Source organism: Drosophila busckii, chromosome 2L, assembly GCF_011750605.1.
Source record: "Drosophila busckii strain San Diego stock center, stock number 13000-0081.31 chromosome 2L, ASM1175060v1, whole genome shotgun sequence".
Lineage (NCBI taxonomy): Eukaryota > Metazoa > Arthropoda > Insecta > Diptera > Drosophilidae > Drosophila > Drosophila busckii.
This window is the reverse complement of record NC_046604.1, coordinates 6,083,386-6,100,199: the sequence shown is the minus strand read 5'-3', so window position 1 is coordinate 6,100,199 and position 16,814 is coordinate 6,083,386. Positions and strand designations below refer to the sequence as shown.

General features: G+C 34.6%; 1 protein-coding gene across 3 annotated transcripts in view; it reads left to right on the top strand.

Annotated features, from left to right (window-relative positions):
• The window catches only part of LOC108597130 (neuronal acetylcholine receptor subunit alpha-7), a 97,489-nt gene that overhangs the window by 74,936 nt on the left and 5,739 nt on the right, over nucleotides 1-16,814 (top strand). The window contains exons 3-8 of one of the 3 annotated variants that reach the window (XM_033294916.1): nucleotides 956-1,000; nucleotides 3,351-3,451; nucleotides 9,833-10,013; nucleotides 11,231-11,306; nucleotides 11,696-11,890; nucleotides 12,483-12,569. In XM_033294916.1, the coding sequence (XP_033150807.1) occupies nucleotides 956-1,000; nucleotides 3,351-3,451; nucleotides 9,833-10,013; nucleotides 11,231-11,306; nucleotides 11,696-11,890; nucleotides 12,483-12,569 (685 nt within the window). Of the gene's footprint in view, nucleotides 1-955; nucleotides 1,001-3,350; nucleotides 3,452-9,832; nucleotides 10,014-11,230; nucleotides 11,307-11,604; nucleotides 11,891-12,482; nucleotides 12,570-16,814 lie in introns of those variants that run through there. The other 2 variants (XM_033294903.1, XM_033294894.1) reach the window with 2 other exon arrangements.

The following is a 16,814-nucleotide window of genomic DNA, read 5'->3' as shown; positions in this document are numbered from 1 at the left end:
TATATGTGTGTGTGTGTGTGTGTGTGTTTTTTTGTTTATACTAGCAAGTTATTAATGACAGCAGTCACCTTAGTCGAATCGAATTTCACGTGCAGCTTTGGCTTTGGCTTCATTTGCATTACAAACGACAAACGACAATTGCCGGAACCAGCTTAAGCGCCACATATTAAATTTCGATCATACAGCTCACTGACTAACTGTCTGTCTATCTAGCTGTCTATCTAACTGTGACTGACAAACTGCCAGCATGAAATATCTTTAATTAAAATTCTGTATAAAGATAAATGGACTTAGATATGTGTAAGTTTCAAGAAAAATAGTTCATGCCCACATAGCCAAGACAAAAGCCACTTTAAATACTATAAGTTTAAGTATACAAAAGTACTGAGGACATGTCCACTTTACACTACAGCCTACCAGCAGCTTACAAGCTATTTGATTTGGATTTAACACAAGGACAATGCCGTCTTATTCTGTCTCTTGCTCACATTGAACAATTGTCAGGCGGCAACAAAAGTTTTTAATAGAATTTTCGTTTGGTTTTGTCTTATTTGATTTGGGGCCTTGCAGCTCGGTGTGACAAACTAATTACAATTATATATCAATTAAGTGCAAGCCAAGGCAACTTGTTTATTGATATCTAAGCACATTAAGGCCAAAACCGCAGCCAAGCCTTGAGCGTTGTTGATTGCTCATAAATTAAGAACGCTTTTAATATATATAAAAGTACAAAATACATTCACACACAAAATCTTTTGTGTCAACCCATAAAAACAAATATATAAAAAAAAATTTCTTATATCATGCTCTGCTCTTTTTAACTTTTTTTTTAATTTCTATTTTGAATAATTTCTCACTTGCTTTTGCTTTTGGACACACCGTTTTGGTTTCATTTATTTGATTTGATTTATTGTTTATTTTGTGCAAACAAAATGTTATAAAAATGCGTTTGTAGGACGAGAAAAATCAACTACTTATAACGAATCTTTGGCTTTCGTTGGTAAGTTAAAACAAAAACTAAAAACAAAAGTAATCACAGTAACTAAATATAGCTAAGCATTAAATAAATTATCTGCTTTAAATACCATTAATCATAAAATGCAACAAAAAATATTTTACCAGCAAGAGCTACAATGCAAAAGAAAAACTAAATTAATTAATTACGCAGCGCTGCGAAATAAAATATTTTTTGATTATTCATAATTTAGACACACGGCCAAACCAGAGCTAAAAGTTGCACCTAATAAATAAATTAACCCAGTAGACAATTTGCATATATTAATAAATGTTAAAATGACATTGAAAACTTGTTTTTCGCTTTTCTCTCGCTCTCTCTTCTCTCTCTCTCTTTCTCTGAACTTTTTTGTCAAGTACTCAACTACTTCAAACTTTAACTACAACTCGTTAGCATTTTGCGTGGCCTTTTTAAGTGTGTGCTAAATTATTTAAACACACTCATTAACTAAAATTAAACCTTACTATTTAAATAAATGCGCTTTACTTAAATTTAAACCTAACACACATAAAAACACACATAAATATTTCTTTAACTATTATATCTAGCAAGCCTAATGCAGTTTGATAAACTTATTCTCTTACTATTTAGTTTTGAAAACAGATTTTGAGTAGCAAACGCTTTTCTAAATAGTTTTCGTTAAGCAAGTTTTACTTTGAAGCTTCTTTTCAGTTTTAGCTTTCTTCAAAATGTTTCATTTTAATTTGCATTTCTTAAGAGCAACTAAAACAAAACACATAAAGCAAAACACACACACACACACACACATACACAGGATAAGCAACTAATTGCATGCACTCGAATTAAGCTTTTAACTATATAAATGTTGCATGTTGCATTAAAGCTGTCGTTGATTTTAATTTAAATATATGTTGCGTGTTGTTGTGTTGCATTGCGTTGCGTTGCGTTGAAAGTGTTAAGTCTACAGTTAAAATATGTGCATCATTGAGCGGAAACTCTATGGGAAATTTAACATAATTTTTTTGCACACACAACTTGTATCCGGCATTGGGTGTTGTGTTATACAAACGTCAAGCGCTGTCAATTTGCGATATTAATTAAATTATTTATTTAACGCATCGATTGGGAGCACCGCTGATGTGCCCATAATATGTGGCAGCCCCTCGCAATTTATGTGCAGCATACCAAAAATATGATTACAACAATTTATGTGTGTTAAGCATGCGATTGACGAATTTGATTGATGGCTTATGCGTCATTTATAAACTGACAGACTGAACTGTGCGCGCGCGCTCTGAAATGTTTGTCAATTTCCAAAAACATAAATCGACTGACTCTTGATGTTGCACACTTAACGGACAAGCGGGGAAATCTAAAAATCGATCATGTCAGCGTAGCTGCCAAAGTTGCTATATATGTATAAATAATCAGTTTAGTTAGCTGAAACTTTTTAGAAACTCAATTTTCTAGCTCTAAACTTATTTCGCCATGCAAATGACATTAAAATCTCTCTTCATGGCCATGCCACAGAGCTGCGTAATATTTTTGGAAACATTTGTTTTTAGTGCGAGCTCGTAATTCTGTTTGACTGTACCGTCATCTGTTTTTACAGCTGTCATAAAAACCACACACAATAACTGTCTCTGTGTGAATAGTGTGCAAGTTTTTTAAGGCAAAGCAACATGTATAATTTAATGTGCCCAGCCAGGGCATGTAATTAAATTTTTGTGATTTAAAAATGGCACAAGGCAGCAGCTAGACAATTGCTTGCGCTAAAAATGCCACAAATGTGTTAAATTATAAAGCATAAAAACAAGCGCTATAACTATAACAACAAGTGAAGCACAAACTAAGGCAAAAGTAGTGGAAAAGTTGGCGCAGCTTTTGTGACAAGCAACCAACCACTTGTAGGTCCTGCCAGGCGGGCAGGCAACGCAACGCGGGCAACAATCAACCGCAAAATGACACAAAGCAGTGCCGCCGAGCATAGGCCTGGGCTCGGGGTCCTGCGGCAACAGCAACAGCAGCAACAGGATCAGAACAAGACTGACTACAAACAGCAAAACCAAAACCCTGATAAAACTTGTCGCGTGTGTGGCCTGCGCCCCAGAGTGTAACTGTATCTGCATGCTAACTTGGCTTTAATACGCTGTCAAGCTGTTGTAAATTACGAGCATTAAACGTAGCCCTAGCTTTAAGAATTTTCAAGCATGCTGCACTTTTATTCAATTTACTTATATGTGTATGAGTTTGTGTGCCTCCCCAAAGAGTTTTATCATATCACGTCGCTTTATTATTTTAGCTTTAATCATGTTCGTTATGCATAGATAATTTAGTGTGAGCATTACTAAAACATTTATTGTATGCAATACAGGAATGGAACGACTATAATCTGCGCTGGAACGAGACGGAATATGGCGGCGTCAAAGGCATTACGCCCAACAACTGTGGAAGGCCCGGACGTCTGTACAATAGGTAAGGTGCGGCGCTTTCCGATTACGACTCAGTCAGCGACTGAGTTCCTAACTACACAAGCAACTAAACTAAAACAATAACTAAGGCCTAAGCGTGCCTCATAACTGAACTAGTACATTATAAACTGTTGATTATGCGCTATAGCTGCTTAGGTTTAAATATAAAACAATTATATATTCGGCTAATTTAATATATGACCCAACTCGGGTAGTGTGATAGATTTAGCTGTTGCTAGCCAAGACTAGCGTTATCTGTTTCATTTGATCTTAGTAATATTAAGCATACGCCCTGTTAACTAGTTAGCTTGCGTTTGTAGTCGCTTGTGTAGTCTCTATAGTTACCGCTCCCACCAGCAGCAACAATGGAGCTTTCAATTAACGTTTATTTAACAAAAAATGAACACGCACACATTTAAATCTCCATTGCTGGCTCATAAAATGAAATTTAACTGTCAAACAACATGCGCTGTTTGCCAATTTAATTTTATCTATACAAAAATAAACGTATAACCATAGTCTATTGTTTTAATTTGATATTGACCTAGCTGAAATTTTATTTGCGTTGAAATTTTATAAAATATATATAACTGTATGTTTGCTCAAAGCCATTCAGTGCCTATATCCCCATATATATATATCAATATATATTACTCGTATCATAATCCACTCGCTATTGTTTTATGTGTCTATATATAATATAAAATGCAGTTACCGACGTCTAAAACCCATTTTCAGTTCACTTAGTTACTTTTGTGTGTATCTCGATGTTAAACTTTGCTTTCAATGTTTATGTTGAACAAAACTAAAAATATAAAAAAACCAAAAACAAACAAAAAACCGCAGCGAAACATTTGTGTTTCAACCTAAACATGCCTACATTTTGTTTACTTCAATAAGAGTAGTTTACACGCAGTGGTGTTCTAGTGGGACTGTACATTGTCAGCTTGCCGTTGATGTGGGCCTCACTTTGTAATTGGATTCGTAATGCTAACCGAAGAACGTACATAATCAATCAATAACTAAAATGCTATAAAAACAAAGCCACCTAAATTTTAAACTATCAAATTATATACTCAAAACATAAATAAATGCTCAGACTAAACTCCTCGAATCTAAACATTTTGTTTAACCAGAATATTATGCAAGTAGTTTGTTTGCAACAATAGCTAAAAGTTACTAATTCATTTCAACAAGCAAAAGTCCAGCTAGTAATTGCATATCAAAGCGGCACCTTCATTAAGTATTAATCGATAACTTGTTACAGCTCTAGCTTTTAGATCTGTAGTATATTGTTTCCTCTACCAGTTCGAAAAGACAATAACCAACAACAAAAAAATTGTTCAACAATATGCTGGTGTAATATTTCTGGTTAGACGTTCAGTACTTGAATTTATTTGGCCAAAAAGAAAAGAAACATTAAACTAAAGAAAAAAAAACAGACAACAAATGTTTTTTGTTATACTCTTGTATTTGTTGTAGCTTAACAAAAAGGCAAAATAGATTTTCAAGTATTGTGCATGAGAAATCAAATCCCTCGTACTAAACCAAAAATAAAAATACATATATTAATCAAAAGCTAAATAAAAAACATATAAATAAAGAAAACAAACCAATTCCTCATAAAAATGCCACCCAATCATACCTAAACTATAAATTTAAAAAGTGCAACAACAAAGTCGAACAAGACGCAACTTTGTTGGCACAAAAACTTTAACTACCCAAATTTTCGCCCACCAATACTAATACACACACAACTCACACGCACACTAAACACATTTAAATTTAAATTAATATGCTAAGAAATAAACTTATTTTTATGTATTAATTGTGACTGTTTTATTTAGGTATTAGTGTCTCATTATATTAATGTTCAGTCTAGTTAGTTAGACTAATCAAAACCGCCAGTTAACAGTTATGAATGTCATCTTAGCTTTATATGGCACATCCATAACCATAACTAGCAAAGTATACTATATAAAGGATTATATTGAAGAGCCATCGGTCAGCCGATGCGTCTATGAGCTTTCCTTAAAGTACAATAAAACAAATTAGCAAAGCAGCTTGCACTTTATCAGATCTTTTCAATTGCTTTTGAATTTTCATTTTCACTCATTGCTCCATAACTTACTTGGGCAAACAAACATTATTTATTAATCTTGCTGTTTGTCTGTTGCCGTTGCCATTGCCGTTGCTTTCAAATATCAAAACGAAAGTAATAAATAAAAAACTTATAGCAAACTGCATAATTGAGTTGTAAAACGTGCTCAATTAGTGTGTCTGCTTCAATCGTTTAGCCTTTTTTATGTTTGCAGTCGCCGCTGCGCTGTTTTTATTGCCAAACGTCCGAACGTTTGGACAGCTCATCAGTGAAGTTTACGCCAACATTCCAATCACGCTTCCAATTTATATATATATATACATATTACGTATACGTATATACTAACTACTTAATGTGTACCAAGTTCTCTCTTTTTTTCTCTTTTCGTTTCTGCCTAATTCACGTATCAATCACTCAACAATAAGTACAAATTTGTTGCGCAAAACTTTATTTCCATGCTGCTTTCACTCAATCAATGTGCTATACATACTTTACTTGCTATACATGTATCTATAAATGTTTCTGTGTGTGTGTGTGACTGTTAGTTAATGCAAAACAAAAAGCGCTGCTGCTTCAGCGCTAATTACAGCTCTTCCGCTCGTCCTATCGAGTCTCATACGCCCCATAAGCCAAAGCGTAGCACAATTTTTTTTTACAGCAACAATTTATTGACGAGTTAACTCGCTATTTGCTATCAGCGTATGTATGTGTGTGTGTGTGTGTCTGTGTTTTTGTTTATTTGTCCATGGACAAAAGCAATTGTAATGCCAACAATAATTACAATTTCATATGATGTACTCATTGCGCTGCTGCTAGCGGTAAGCTTATAAATGTTTTTAAATGTTTACGAGTTTGTGTGTGTCTGTGTGTGAGTGTGTGTGTTTTTAACCAACTGTTATCAATGTCCAATATACTACTACTTATATACATGTGTGTGCTATTTATTGTTCTAGCTGTACTTTCATTACTGTGTCTATAACTATAAAAATATTTTCAATGCTTCTTGTTTTAATTGTTGTTCAGTTACAATCTATATACCTATCTATCTATCTATCTATATATCTATATATCTATACATGTATTATTTGCTCTTGCTCCATCACAAACGACCAAAATTACTTTAAGCCTTGCTAAACATGGTTGTTGCCATTTAAGTTCGTTATAGTTAGCAAGTTAGTGTAGTCAAGCTCAGCTTAGTTGCATGTCAGTCTAGGCTATAAATATAAACTTATGGAACATTGGGGCTGGCTCACCAGGGTCGTCGGTTGCTGTCTGTTTGTTAGGCTAATGAAGCAACTCATGTGTGCACAATTAACAAACAGCAACCCGAGCAAGTTTTGCGGTTGAAACGCTGCTTAAGACGCTGTCAAATTCTTTTCATGCCTTTGATGTGGCTTTAATAAGTCAATAGACTGCATTTGACAAGCATTAAATAATGAAATGTTATAGTATATACATAGTTTTAAATATTAGTTTAAGCCTTTTGCCTTCATAAATTGCTAAATAAGAACCGCAGACTGCTTATCAAAAGCGCAAAGCGCAAAATCCTTTTTATGCCGCAGTTAAGCAACCGCATATGAACTAAAATATTTTAAGCCATAACTTAAATGTCAAAGTTTTCTGCGCTCACACACACACAGAGAGAAGAAAAAAGGCCAACAACTGGACATGTGCACAGCACTAAAAACTACTTAAATGCTACAAATCCCAGCGTGCCAGCTGAGATTTAGTTTTCAAAAAAAATAGAAGCCAGTGAAAAACCCACATACTTTTTGGCTCACACACAAATGGAGACAAATATGGCAGCTACACAAATCATGGCTAAAATGCACGTGGCGGTATTTTAAGCTGCAGCAGCTTTTTGCTTTTGGCCAGACTAATTGCAATTTATATTTCTGTGCTGCAGCAGTGCAGCTTAGTGAATTGAAGCAGCAGCAGCTGCTGGCTCAAGCACAAAAGGCTTAGAGCCTAAACCGCGAGATCAAGACAAACGCCCACATTAAACAATGACGTAGCCCAAACCGCACATGTGTCTAAGCATTTGGTCTAATTTACATGCCAAGCGGTGTTAATTTCGTTAAACATGCGGTGGGTCATTCACGCAGAGGCCACTAACCTGCTTACCACGGCCCAAAGAATTCCTCATTGATTAGCTATGTATGTATATGTTAGTCAGATAGTCAAAGCAAATCAGTGTGCCTGGGCATGGGCGTGGCCGCACACGCAGTGCGTGCTGTGTAGGCCAGAAAACCTTTTCGCTGTCAACATTATTTGCTAATGAGCTGAAGAAAACATTCCAAAGAACGCAAACGAAAACGCAAACCCAATCATTGCCCACAAAATAAGATTTTAGCCATTCAACATAATTCTGTGCTGAGAGATGTCCTTGCTTGGCGATTGTAATTTTGGGCATACAATCGACTGACTTACAGCTTGTTTAATTTATTAATTCTTTTACTTTTATCTGCTACTTTTGGGCGCACATCACAACATGAGACTGAGGCCTAATTTATATGCGCCAGCAGTGTTGCTAATGTGCGGCCATCATTTAGTTCAATACCAAAAGCGAACATGCCAAACAGACAGATACAATTAGAGTGTGTCTGTATGCGTGCGTGTGTGTGTTGGCCTTGGGCGCTCTCTTGTTTTTGTATAAGCCTAGTTATGCGTGTTGGCCCATCATCGCTGCAAATCAATCTGCTCCGCTCTGCTCTGCTCAAATTTTGCAGTTTATTTATGCTGATTTCGTCGTCACATTTCACTGTTTGTTTGTCTGTGTGTGATGTTTAATTGACTTGCTATTTAGTATGCTGCAAAGTTAAATAAAACGCGAATTCACACTGAAAAGCTTTCACAATAATTGCAATGCTATCGAGCGAGATTACCCAAGCAAAATGAAATTGACAGCGCATCACAGCGGCTTAGCCCAAAATGAATGAACAAGCCGAGTTGAGTTGAGTTGAGTTCTGGTCAAGTTTTCAGCCCGGTTGTGGGCAGGTGCGGCGGCCTGGCCAACATTAATTTTAATAATGCGCAGCAATGATTTTATTTATTTGTTTTTTTGAACACAAGGTCACAGGCAAAGTAAAAGTGTGCGCAGTCTAGTTAAAGCTTAAATTATAGTTTAATATAAAACATAGAAATTAGCTCGAGTTGCTACGGCTAAGTTGTAAGCCAATTAGTCGCAATATGTGCGCACTTTGAGTATTGCATGTTGGCCGCAATCTCTCAAGCCTGAACGCGTTGCAGCTGTGGGCAGTGGGTGTGGCGTTCTCATTACATCGCCCACTAATCGCAGCACAAATTCCACTTAAATGCGCTAACAACGGCATGTAAGCTGCTGCAGGCTCGCACGCACCAATACAAGCACACAGAAATATGTTAACTGCGAGTTTGGAGCAATTAAATGCGCACTTTCACCGCAAAATCGCAATCGTGCATGCGCATGATTTAAAGTGCATACGAGAAATTGCGTATAAGTCACGTTGACCGCAAAGAGAGTTTGCAGCAGATAAAAAATAAATAAATACAGAATAGAGTTAAGCCCAAATACCCAAATATAAATGCAAATTGCGTACGCAAAGCTTTTTGCTTTTTTGGCCAATGGCCCAGAGTCCAGTCAAACACAAGTAATTGCATTTTATTGCAAGCCAAGTGCAATGCAAATTTAACTGCCCAGACATACAACAGACATGTATACAAATATATATATTATATATGCATGTGCTGCTCTGTTTTGGCCACTTGCATATTGCTTTGAGTCACTGATTTGCATATGAGTGTTGCTGTCTAGAGACAATGTAACTGACATATTTTTCATTTATTTGCCGACCTTGCATAGGTCGGTCCTGCATAAATTTCATATAATTCTAGCTTAAGACTAACTTTATCAATTTCAACAACATACTAAGTTATCATTAAGTTTAGTTATCAGTAAATATTTTAGCAAACACTACTACACTAGTTAACAACATTTTTGTGCTAGCTTAGTACACACTAATACACACAAACTTTTCCCAATACCTTACCTGTTTATAGCCTTATCCATGCCCTAGTTGTAATCAACTAGCAAACTGAACAAAAAAAAATGCTATTAGACGAAAAATATTAATGAAAGCGCAAAGCATATAAAGATAAATGAATAAATTTCAAAGCAAACCAAAATATAACCCATACAAAACTGTTATAAATCATATAAACAATAAAAGAAATAGAAAAGCAAAAAATGAAAGCAATGAAAAATACAATAATACATTAAAAAAAACAAATTGTACAATAATTTAGCGCGGATGAGGGATTCGATGGCACGTATCACACCAACATTGTGGTCAAACATAACGGCAGTTGTCTGTACGTGCCCCCTGGTATCTTCAAGAGCACATGCAAGATAGACATCACGTGGTTCCCATTTGATGACCAACATTGCGAAATGAAATTCGGTAGTTGGACTTACGATGGAAATCAGGTAAAGTGTTTAGTACACAAGTACGCAAGCAAATAAAATCAGAAACAAACAGAACTTGTGCAGCAAAAAGACTCACACACACACATACACGCCTACACAGTTCACTAAAAACGCTTTTTACTCACTAACTCACTCACACATATACAAAAGAAAAACTCAACTAACTCACGCACACGTGCACAAAGCACACAGACAGAAGTGAAGTCAAGGCTTAGGCAGAGCGGGTAAAGTCGGCAGTCGACGACATATAGCAGCTAGAAAGGAATCTTTAGTAGTAACTTACAGACAGTTTCAGTAAATTGTATGCTAGTTTATATCGACGTTTAAGCAGAGTCATAAAACTTCATGACTTGTACGAATTTGTAATTTCGTTTATGCTCTCTCTCTCTCTCTTTATCTATCTATCTATCCAATTTATGTTTATCTTATGCCATTACAAAACTTTACTATAACTCCTTTACGTCGAACAATTCTTTGCGTTTTTGCGAATTACAAAACCAAAATTGCAAGTGCTCGAAGCACTTCAGAATCATTTTCAGCGTGTTGGCTAAAATTTTCAATACGCCGTTGAATATTTTAGGCCAACACTTAAACAAAAAAACAGATACGTTACTGTCGTCCCAAAAGCGGAATCATGTGTGAAACTTTGAAAACTAACAACAAATTACAGTTTCAACTATTTTGCATGGTAGCAGGCCCAAGAAAAATATAAGCCACGCCCAAATAAAAACAATAAATATTTTGGACGTACGTAAAGTCTCTTAATGGAAGTAAAACAAAAATAGGTTTTGCAGCAATATTTAAATTTATAACCACGTATTTTTGCACTATCAAAAAGCTAAACCAAAAAAAAAAGAAAGCAAAAGCTTGTACTCTGTCTATCTCTCTCTCTCTCTGTCTCTCTATCTTTTGATAACCATATATATATTTATATCTCTTTGTACACCTTGAACACAAGCTCTATTTGTACATAAATGTTGTTTAAAAGTGTTGTTTTAAACCAAATTCAAAACTCTTTACTAAAAATGTTCAAATTTCTTTTTCTCCAAAAACAAACCAATTATATATATTTAACCTAAAACTCAAAACAATGACCAACCATCAAATTGAAATACAAAAATAAAATTCGTTTGCTTTGCGATCGTTTTGGCAAATTGATTTTTCATGAATTTCAAACAATCACAAAATATATAAATAAAAACGTTGAAAAAATTCAGTTGGATTTGGTTTTGAATTCCGAAGATGGAGGGGATCTTTCCGATTTCATAACAAATGGCGAGTGGTACTTGCTTGGTTAGTAAAAAAAATCATCATAAAACCTAATGCTATTTCACTGTTTCTAACCGTTGTCATGTGTAAATGTAAAACTTATCAACCTTAATCATATCAAATTTATAATTTTCTTTGTAAATTAACTTACGTAGTGTTGACATTAGTCTGATGCTTTTAATTCGCTTCATAGCAAACATTTTCAGTTGCACAATATTTATAATTTAACAAAAAGAAAATGTACATAGCTTATGTATATAATTTAAGCTTAACTAATATTTACCTATATATATATATATGTATATAATATCAAATTGCATTAATTGTACATACATATCCGTGTCTGTGTCTTCAGTGTTCATCGCCAACTATTATTACATGAATTTTGCTAATCGTGACTTTTAATTGTTCAGCCATGCCGGGAAAGAAGAATACCATAGTCTACCAGTGCTGCCCAGAACCATATGTCGATATCACCTTTACTATACAAATACGACGACGTACATTATATTATTTTTTCAATTTAATTGTGCCATGCGTGCTTATATCATCAATGGCCCTCTTGGGCTTCACACTACCCCCGGACTCGGGCGAGAAATTAACGCTGGGTAAGTAGAAGCATTTTCCAAAACCAAAGAAAACAACACACTGAGCTCTCTCTGTTACCTTAACAATTGATATATGAATTTATATATAACAGTCTTTTCTGCAGCTGCTTTTTTTCCAAATGGTAAATTGAAAATATCTTAGTTAGGTTTGCTAAAAGTTAAGGTCAGGTAAAGCAGCGGTAGCGAAATGAGGCTTAGATGGATTTAAGCACAAAAAAATATAATAAAAAATCAAAATAAAAAGAAACATCTACGCTGCTTTAAAAGCTAGTTAGCTAAAAAAAAAGAATGCATGATATTTTTTAAGTAAACTTTAAAATGATTTAAACTAAAAAAAAACGCATTAGAGTGCTGCCCTTTGCATATAACAAAAGGCAGCATTTCTACTAAAGCTAGAACTCCAAGCAAATATATATTTAATAAAAGAAATAAAATCCTTTAAAAGTCCCAACCAAAAACTAAAAGTATGAACAAATTATTTTGCTAATTTTTAATAATGTTATTTACTTTATATCTTTTTTCAGTAAGCTTTTGGGTTTTAGCTTTAATTTACGAAAATTGTTTCTTATATTTATTGTATCTCTTGTTCCAGGCGTAACTATACTACTATCATTAACAGTATTTCTTAACCTTGTTGCCGAGTCTATGCCGACAACGTCGGATGCTGTTCCTCTTATAGGTACACACACGCTATTTTAATTATGATTTTCAACTTAAATTTAGTTACCCATACAAAAAAAATAAAACAATCAGCTATTATATGTAGCAATGAGTGCTGCTAAGTTATTGCTGTTTTTAGTTGTCATTAGTTTTTTACTACCAGTAGTGCAATGAATACAAAATATCAAAAAGCAAAACACAATTGAATACTTTATATGTCTACCAAAGAAAACTAACAAAAACTAACCCAACAGCAAAACAAAATAAAAATAAAACAAAATACCAATTATTTAGAACTTGAAAATCACACTCATAAATACATTTGAACTTATGGCGAATGATATATAATTATGCTATATGAAAACTATTCTTATATCTATCTACTTGGTCCTTTAACTGTGTGCCACACATTTAACTTCAGTTTTCAGCCAGCTACTTCTACTATTTTCCTGTCGGAACTTGGATAGACCTATTGCAATACATATATAGTATAGTTCAATGTCAACTATCTCTCTCTCACACACAAACACACTCCAAGCAACAAGCAATTAAATGTATTCCCTCTCTTTTTCTCTCTCTCTCTCTCTCTCTCTGTCTGTCTATCTAGTTAAACATGTAAAGTACTCGAAATCAGCCAGAGCAAGTTTTCTGCATTTATCTAACGACTTTAGCTAGTTGAGATTATCAATTCTTTCGCTCTCTCTCTGTCTCACTCTCTCTCTCTTCAACTACTTTTATTTCTTTTACCAACTGTAGTACTTATCTAACGCGTGCTTTAATAATAAACAAAAGCTCTGACATAATTGGTATTTGACACACGCACCATTCAAGTCACAAATCACAAATATAACCCAAAAAAAAAATAACCAAAACAGTCAATTCAAACTCACATGCTCATCAAGTCGCAACGACTCTAGAACGAAACGAAAGTTTTCGTTTCCGTTTTCGTTGCCATCATTTCCATTGTGCTGTATGAAAAGCGTATGTTGCCTAAAACTGTCCCCCATTATCCATAGTTCTCTTCAGTTTCAGTTGTTGTTTCTGTCGACTTTGTTGTTATCGTTTTCTCTGCGTGTTTGCCGCTAGATGATTATGGTTTTCATATCATTTAATTCATATGATTGTGTTTATCTTAAGTTACTTGGCCTGAAAATTAACTATTAAAAACAATATATATTTTAACAAATAAGCTTAAACTACTCGTATACTATATGTATAACTTAAAAGCCAATTCGTTCATTACGTGTAAATAAGCTTGTCTAGAGTGTTATCATAATCATGTTAGGCTTACTAAAACTAACTCCATCAAACTTACGTTTAAAGCATAGCAGCATTATACAAAACGTAGTACAAAACGCAATTAATAATGTTATTATTAAACTGTATACTAAAATAAAAAAAAACTAGTTGAAATGTGTATAGCAAACATTTAAAAATCAAATCCAACGAACAACCTTTTTTCGCTACCAAAAACACAAGTCAAAAGTCAAAAAGTTAAATAAAACAAAACTACATAGCTTACTTATATAGTATAAATTTATAATTGCGTGCAGTTCATGAGAATTCGCGAAATTTGACCAAATGCAAAGCATAATTTATGCCATAGCAATGCAAGCTGCGGTTGCCATAGCAAGCAGCTTATGGCAGGCAGGCTTGCGTAACATAATGCAAGCAGTGCATGCCAGAGCAAGCAGCTTACATCATCAAGCAGCGCGAATTCTTATGAACTAGTCAAGCAGCAAATTATAATGAGCACTCAAAATCAAACGTAGTCTAGATAATTAAATCAATACAGTTAGCTTGGATAACAAAAACAACAGCCAACAAGCCACTAACTGTAACCAATCAAATACATATTGCTATATATAAAGTAATTTATGATTTTTATATGCATAAGTTAGCAAAACTGTCACAACAACTAAACACGTGCATATGTTATATTGACAAAGGTTTGTATTGACAAACAGCAAACACAGCCAATTGTCATTTTGATACTTGGTAAAGTAGCGAGGAAAACAAAGTTAGGGAAACTAAGCTATGTACATACCAATATATATATATACCATATATATAATTATATAAAGAGCATTTTAGACTAAGCATTTGGTAGGTATATTTATAAGCAACTAGTAGGCAATAGTTAGATTGCCTGTCAGTACATAATAATACACCCCGAAACCACTGTAAATAGAAATAAACATTGAACCGACGTAAGTACACACACACACACACGCATACAACTAAAACAACTACAAGAACATACTGTAACAATTATATAGCCAAAAGAACACTTAACTTGTTAACGTTACATACGACCAAGAAAGCATGCAAATAGCTCAAAAAGCAGATATTAGTCCTTGAATTGGGCTAAGGCAAAGTCGTTAACTGACTCTCTTAGCCATTAACTCAAAACACACACTCTCTCACTCACTCACTCACCAACTATCGCTCTGTCTCGCTCTAAAGCTATACGTCTCGCTATTTCTCGCTCTGTTTTTTGGCAAGAACACTTTGTACTTGCACTCACTCAGTCACAGCAAAGAAAAAAGTAAAAAAACAAATAAACTCACACCAATACTTGCTCACTCAATAAAAACACCCAATTAACTAAGTAAATTTATATACTTTTGCTAGCTTAAACCCCAAATAAACAAACTCAAACCATATTTATTATGTGCTATAAAAAATTCTCATACGTACGTACCTGTAAACTCCCGACTTATAAACTGCTAACATAGCCCCAACTCACAGCCCGCTAAACGAACTCAACTAAACTCAACGTTAATTAAATTTAGAAAAAAAAATACGCAACATTTGAACTTGCATTTATGCAGATCCATTTGACCAGATGGTAGACTTGCAACTCCACATAATATCGTATCGCTCATCATGCGTTCCATATTATGTCATACTACAAATCAACCTGATCTATAACCCACTACTTTAAACCAACTTCCAACCATGGGTGTAGTTGGGCGGCTTTTACATAATGTTATGTAATAATAATAAAAAAGAATGAATTTATTACATTTTGAATTTTACAACTTTCGCAAACTCAGCTGCATCCCATGAGTCTAAAACTATTTTATTAAGTATACGTTTGAAAGTTTGTAATTTTCAAAAACTTGCCTTAATTAAATATTGATATATATTTAGGCAGAACATAAATTTTCGTTATCTAGGCGAGAATAACCTGCCCTTACCTGACTACGCCCATGCTTCCTTCCAACTATATCATTTGCATGCAATGCGCAAATTTGTGAAATAAAAGCTATTGGTCCGACATTTAAGTCACACTGCACGTCGCAAATTAAATGAGGCGCGTGCGAACTAGGCGTGGCAAATTGGTGACACGTAGCGCTACATTCAATGACCCTGACTTGGGCGAAAAAAAAAAATAACAAAAAACTAAAACAAAAAAGCTGTGGCAAGCCAAGGCTTAGTTCAAGTCGAGCGCAAGTTTGAGTTCAATTTACAAACAGTGCTGTAGTCATCTAAGCAGCCGCAAAAACTTTTCACTTTATAACCTGCTACCTCTCACTATCCCGCTCTCTCTCTCTCGCTCTCTCTCTCTTGCTCTGTCTTTTTGCGTAATGTAATGGGCAAAAGCTGGAAGAATGTGTACCTTATACCAACATTAAGCTTTTGAAAAGTTGAAGTAACCACTAAAGAAAAAACTATATGCACATTAAATTGCTGGGTGTTGTGGAAATTTGTGCCAAAATGTTTCATCAGCGCGCAAGCAGTGCAAATGACCTTGAAGTCATTGCCACTTGCTTTTGAGGGGGTTAAAAGTTTTTGGAGTAACTGTAATTGGACTTTCAACAAGGTTCTGAGCAAGGTTAACTGAAATAAATGGTAACTGCTTATGAGCTGAACAATTAGCATATACAAATTGTCATTAGAATCTATAGAGCTAATTACAATTTTAACAAAATTTTATTCAACAGAGTTAAAAGTCAAAGAATTAAGAACTGATTTTTGATAAAGCTTAACTTATTTGTCAGTTAAATTTTCACAACACTTGTTGCATTCAGATCAACTTTGATAAAGCTTTCCCAACTATTTGGCATTATTGTTATTAACCCCAAACAAACAAACATAACGAAGGTTTCAGTTAAACTCCCAGACCTTTGGCCCTACTTCGTTTTTCAGTTTGACATACAAAGCATTTACTCATCAGTATCACACTTCATTGAGAATCGAATTCGAAAAACGCATACTAAATAGCAAGAAAATTGGCTGAGTCCACAAATTGAAAGAG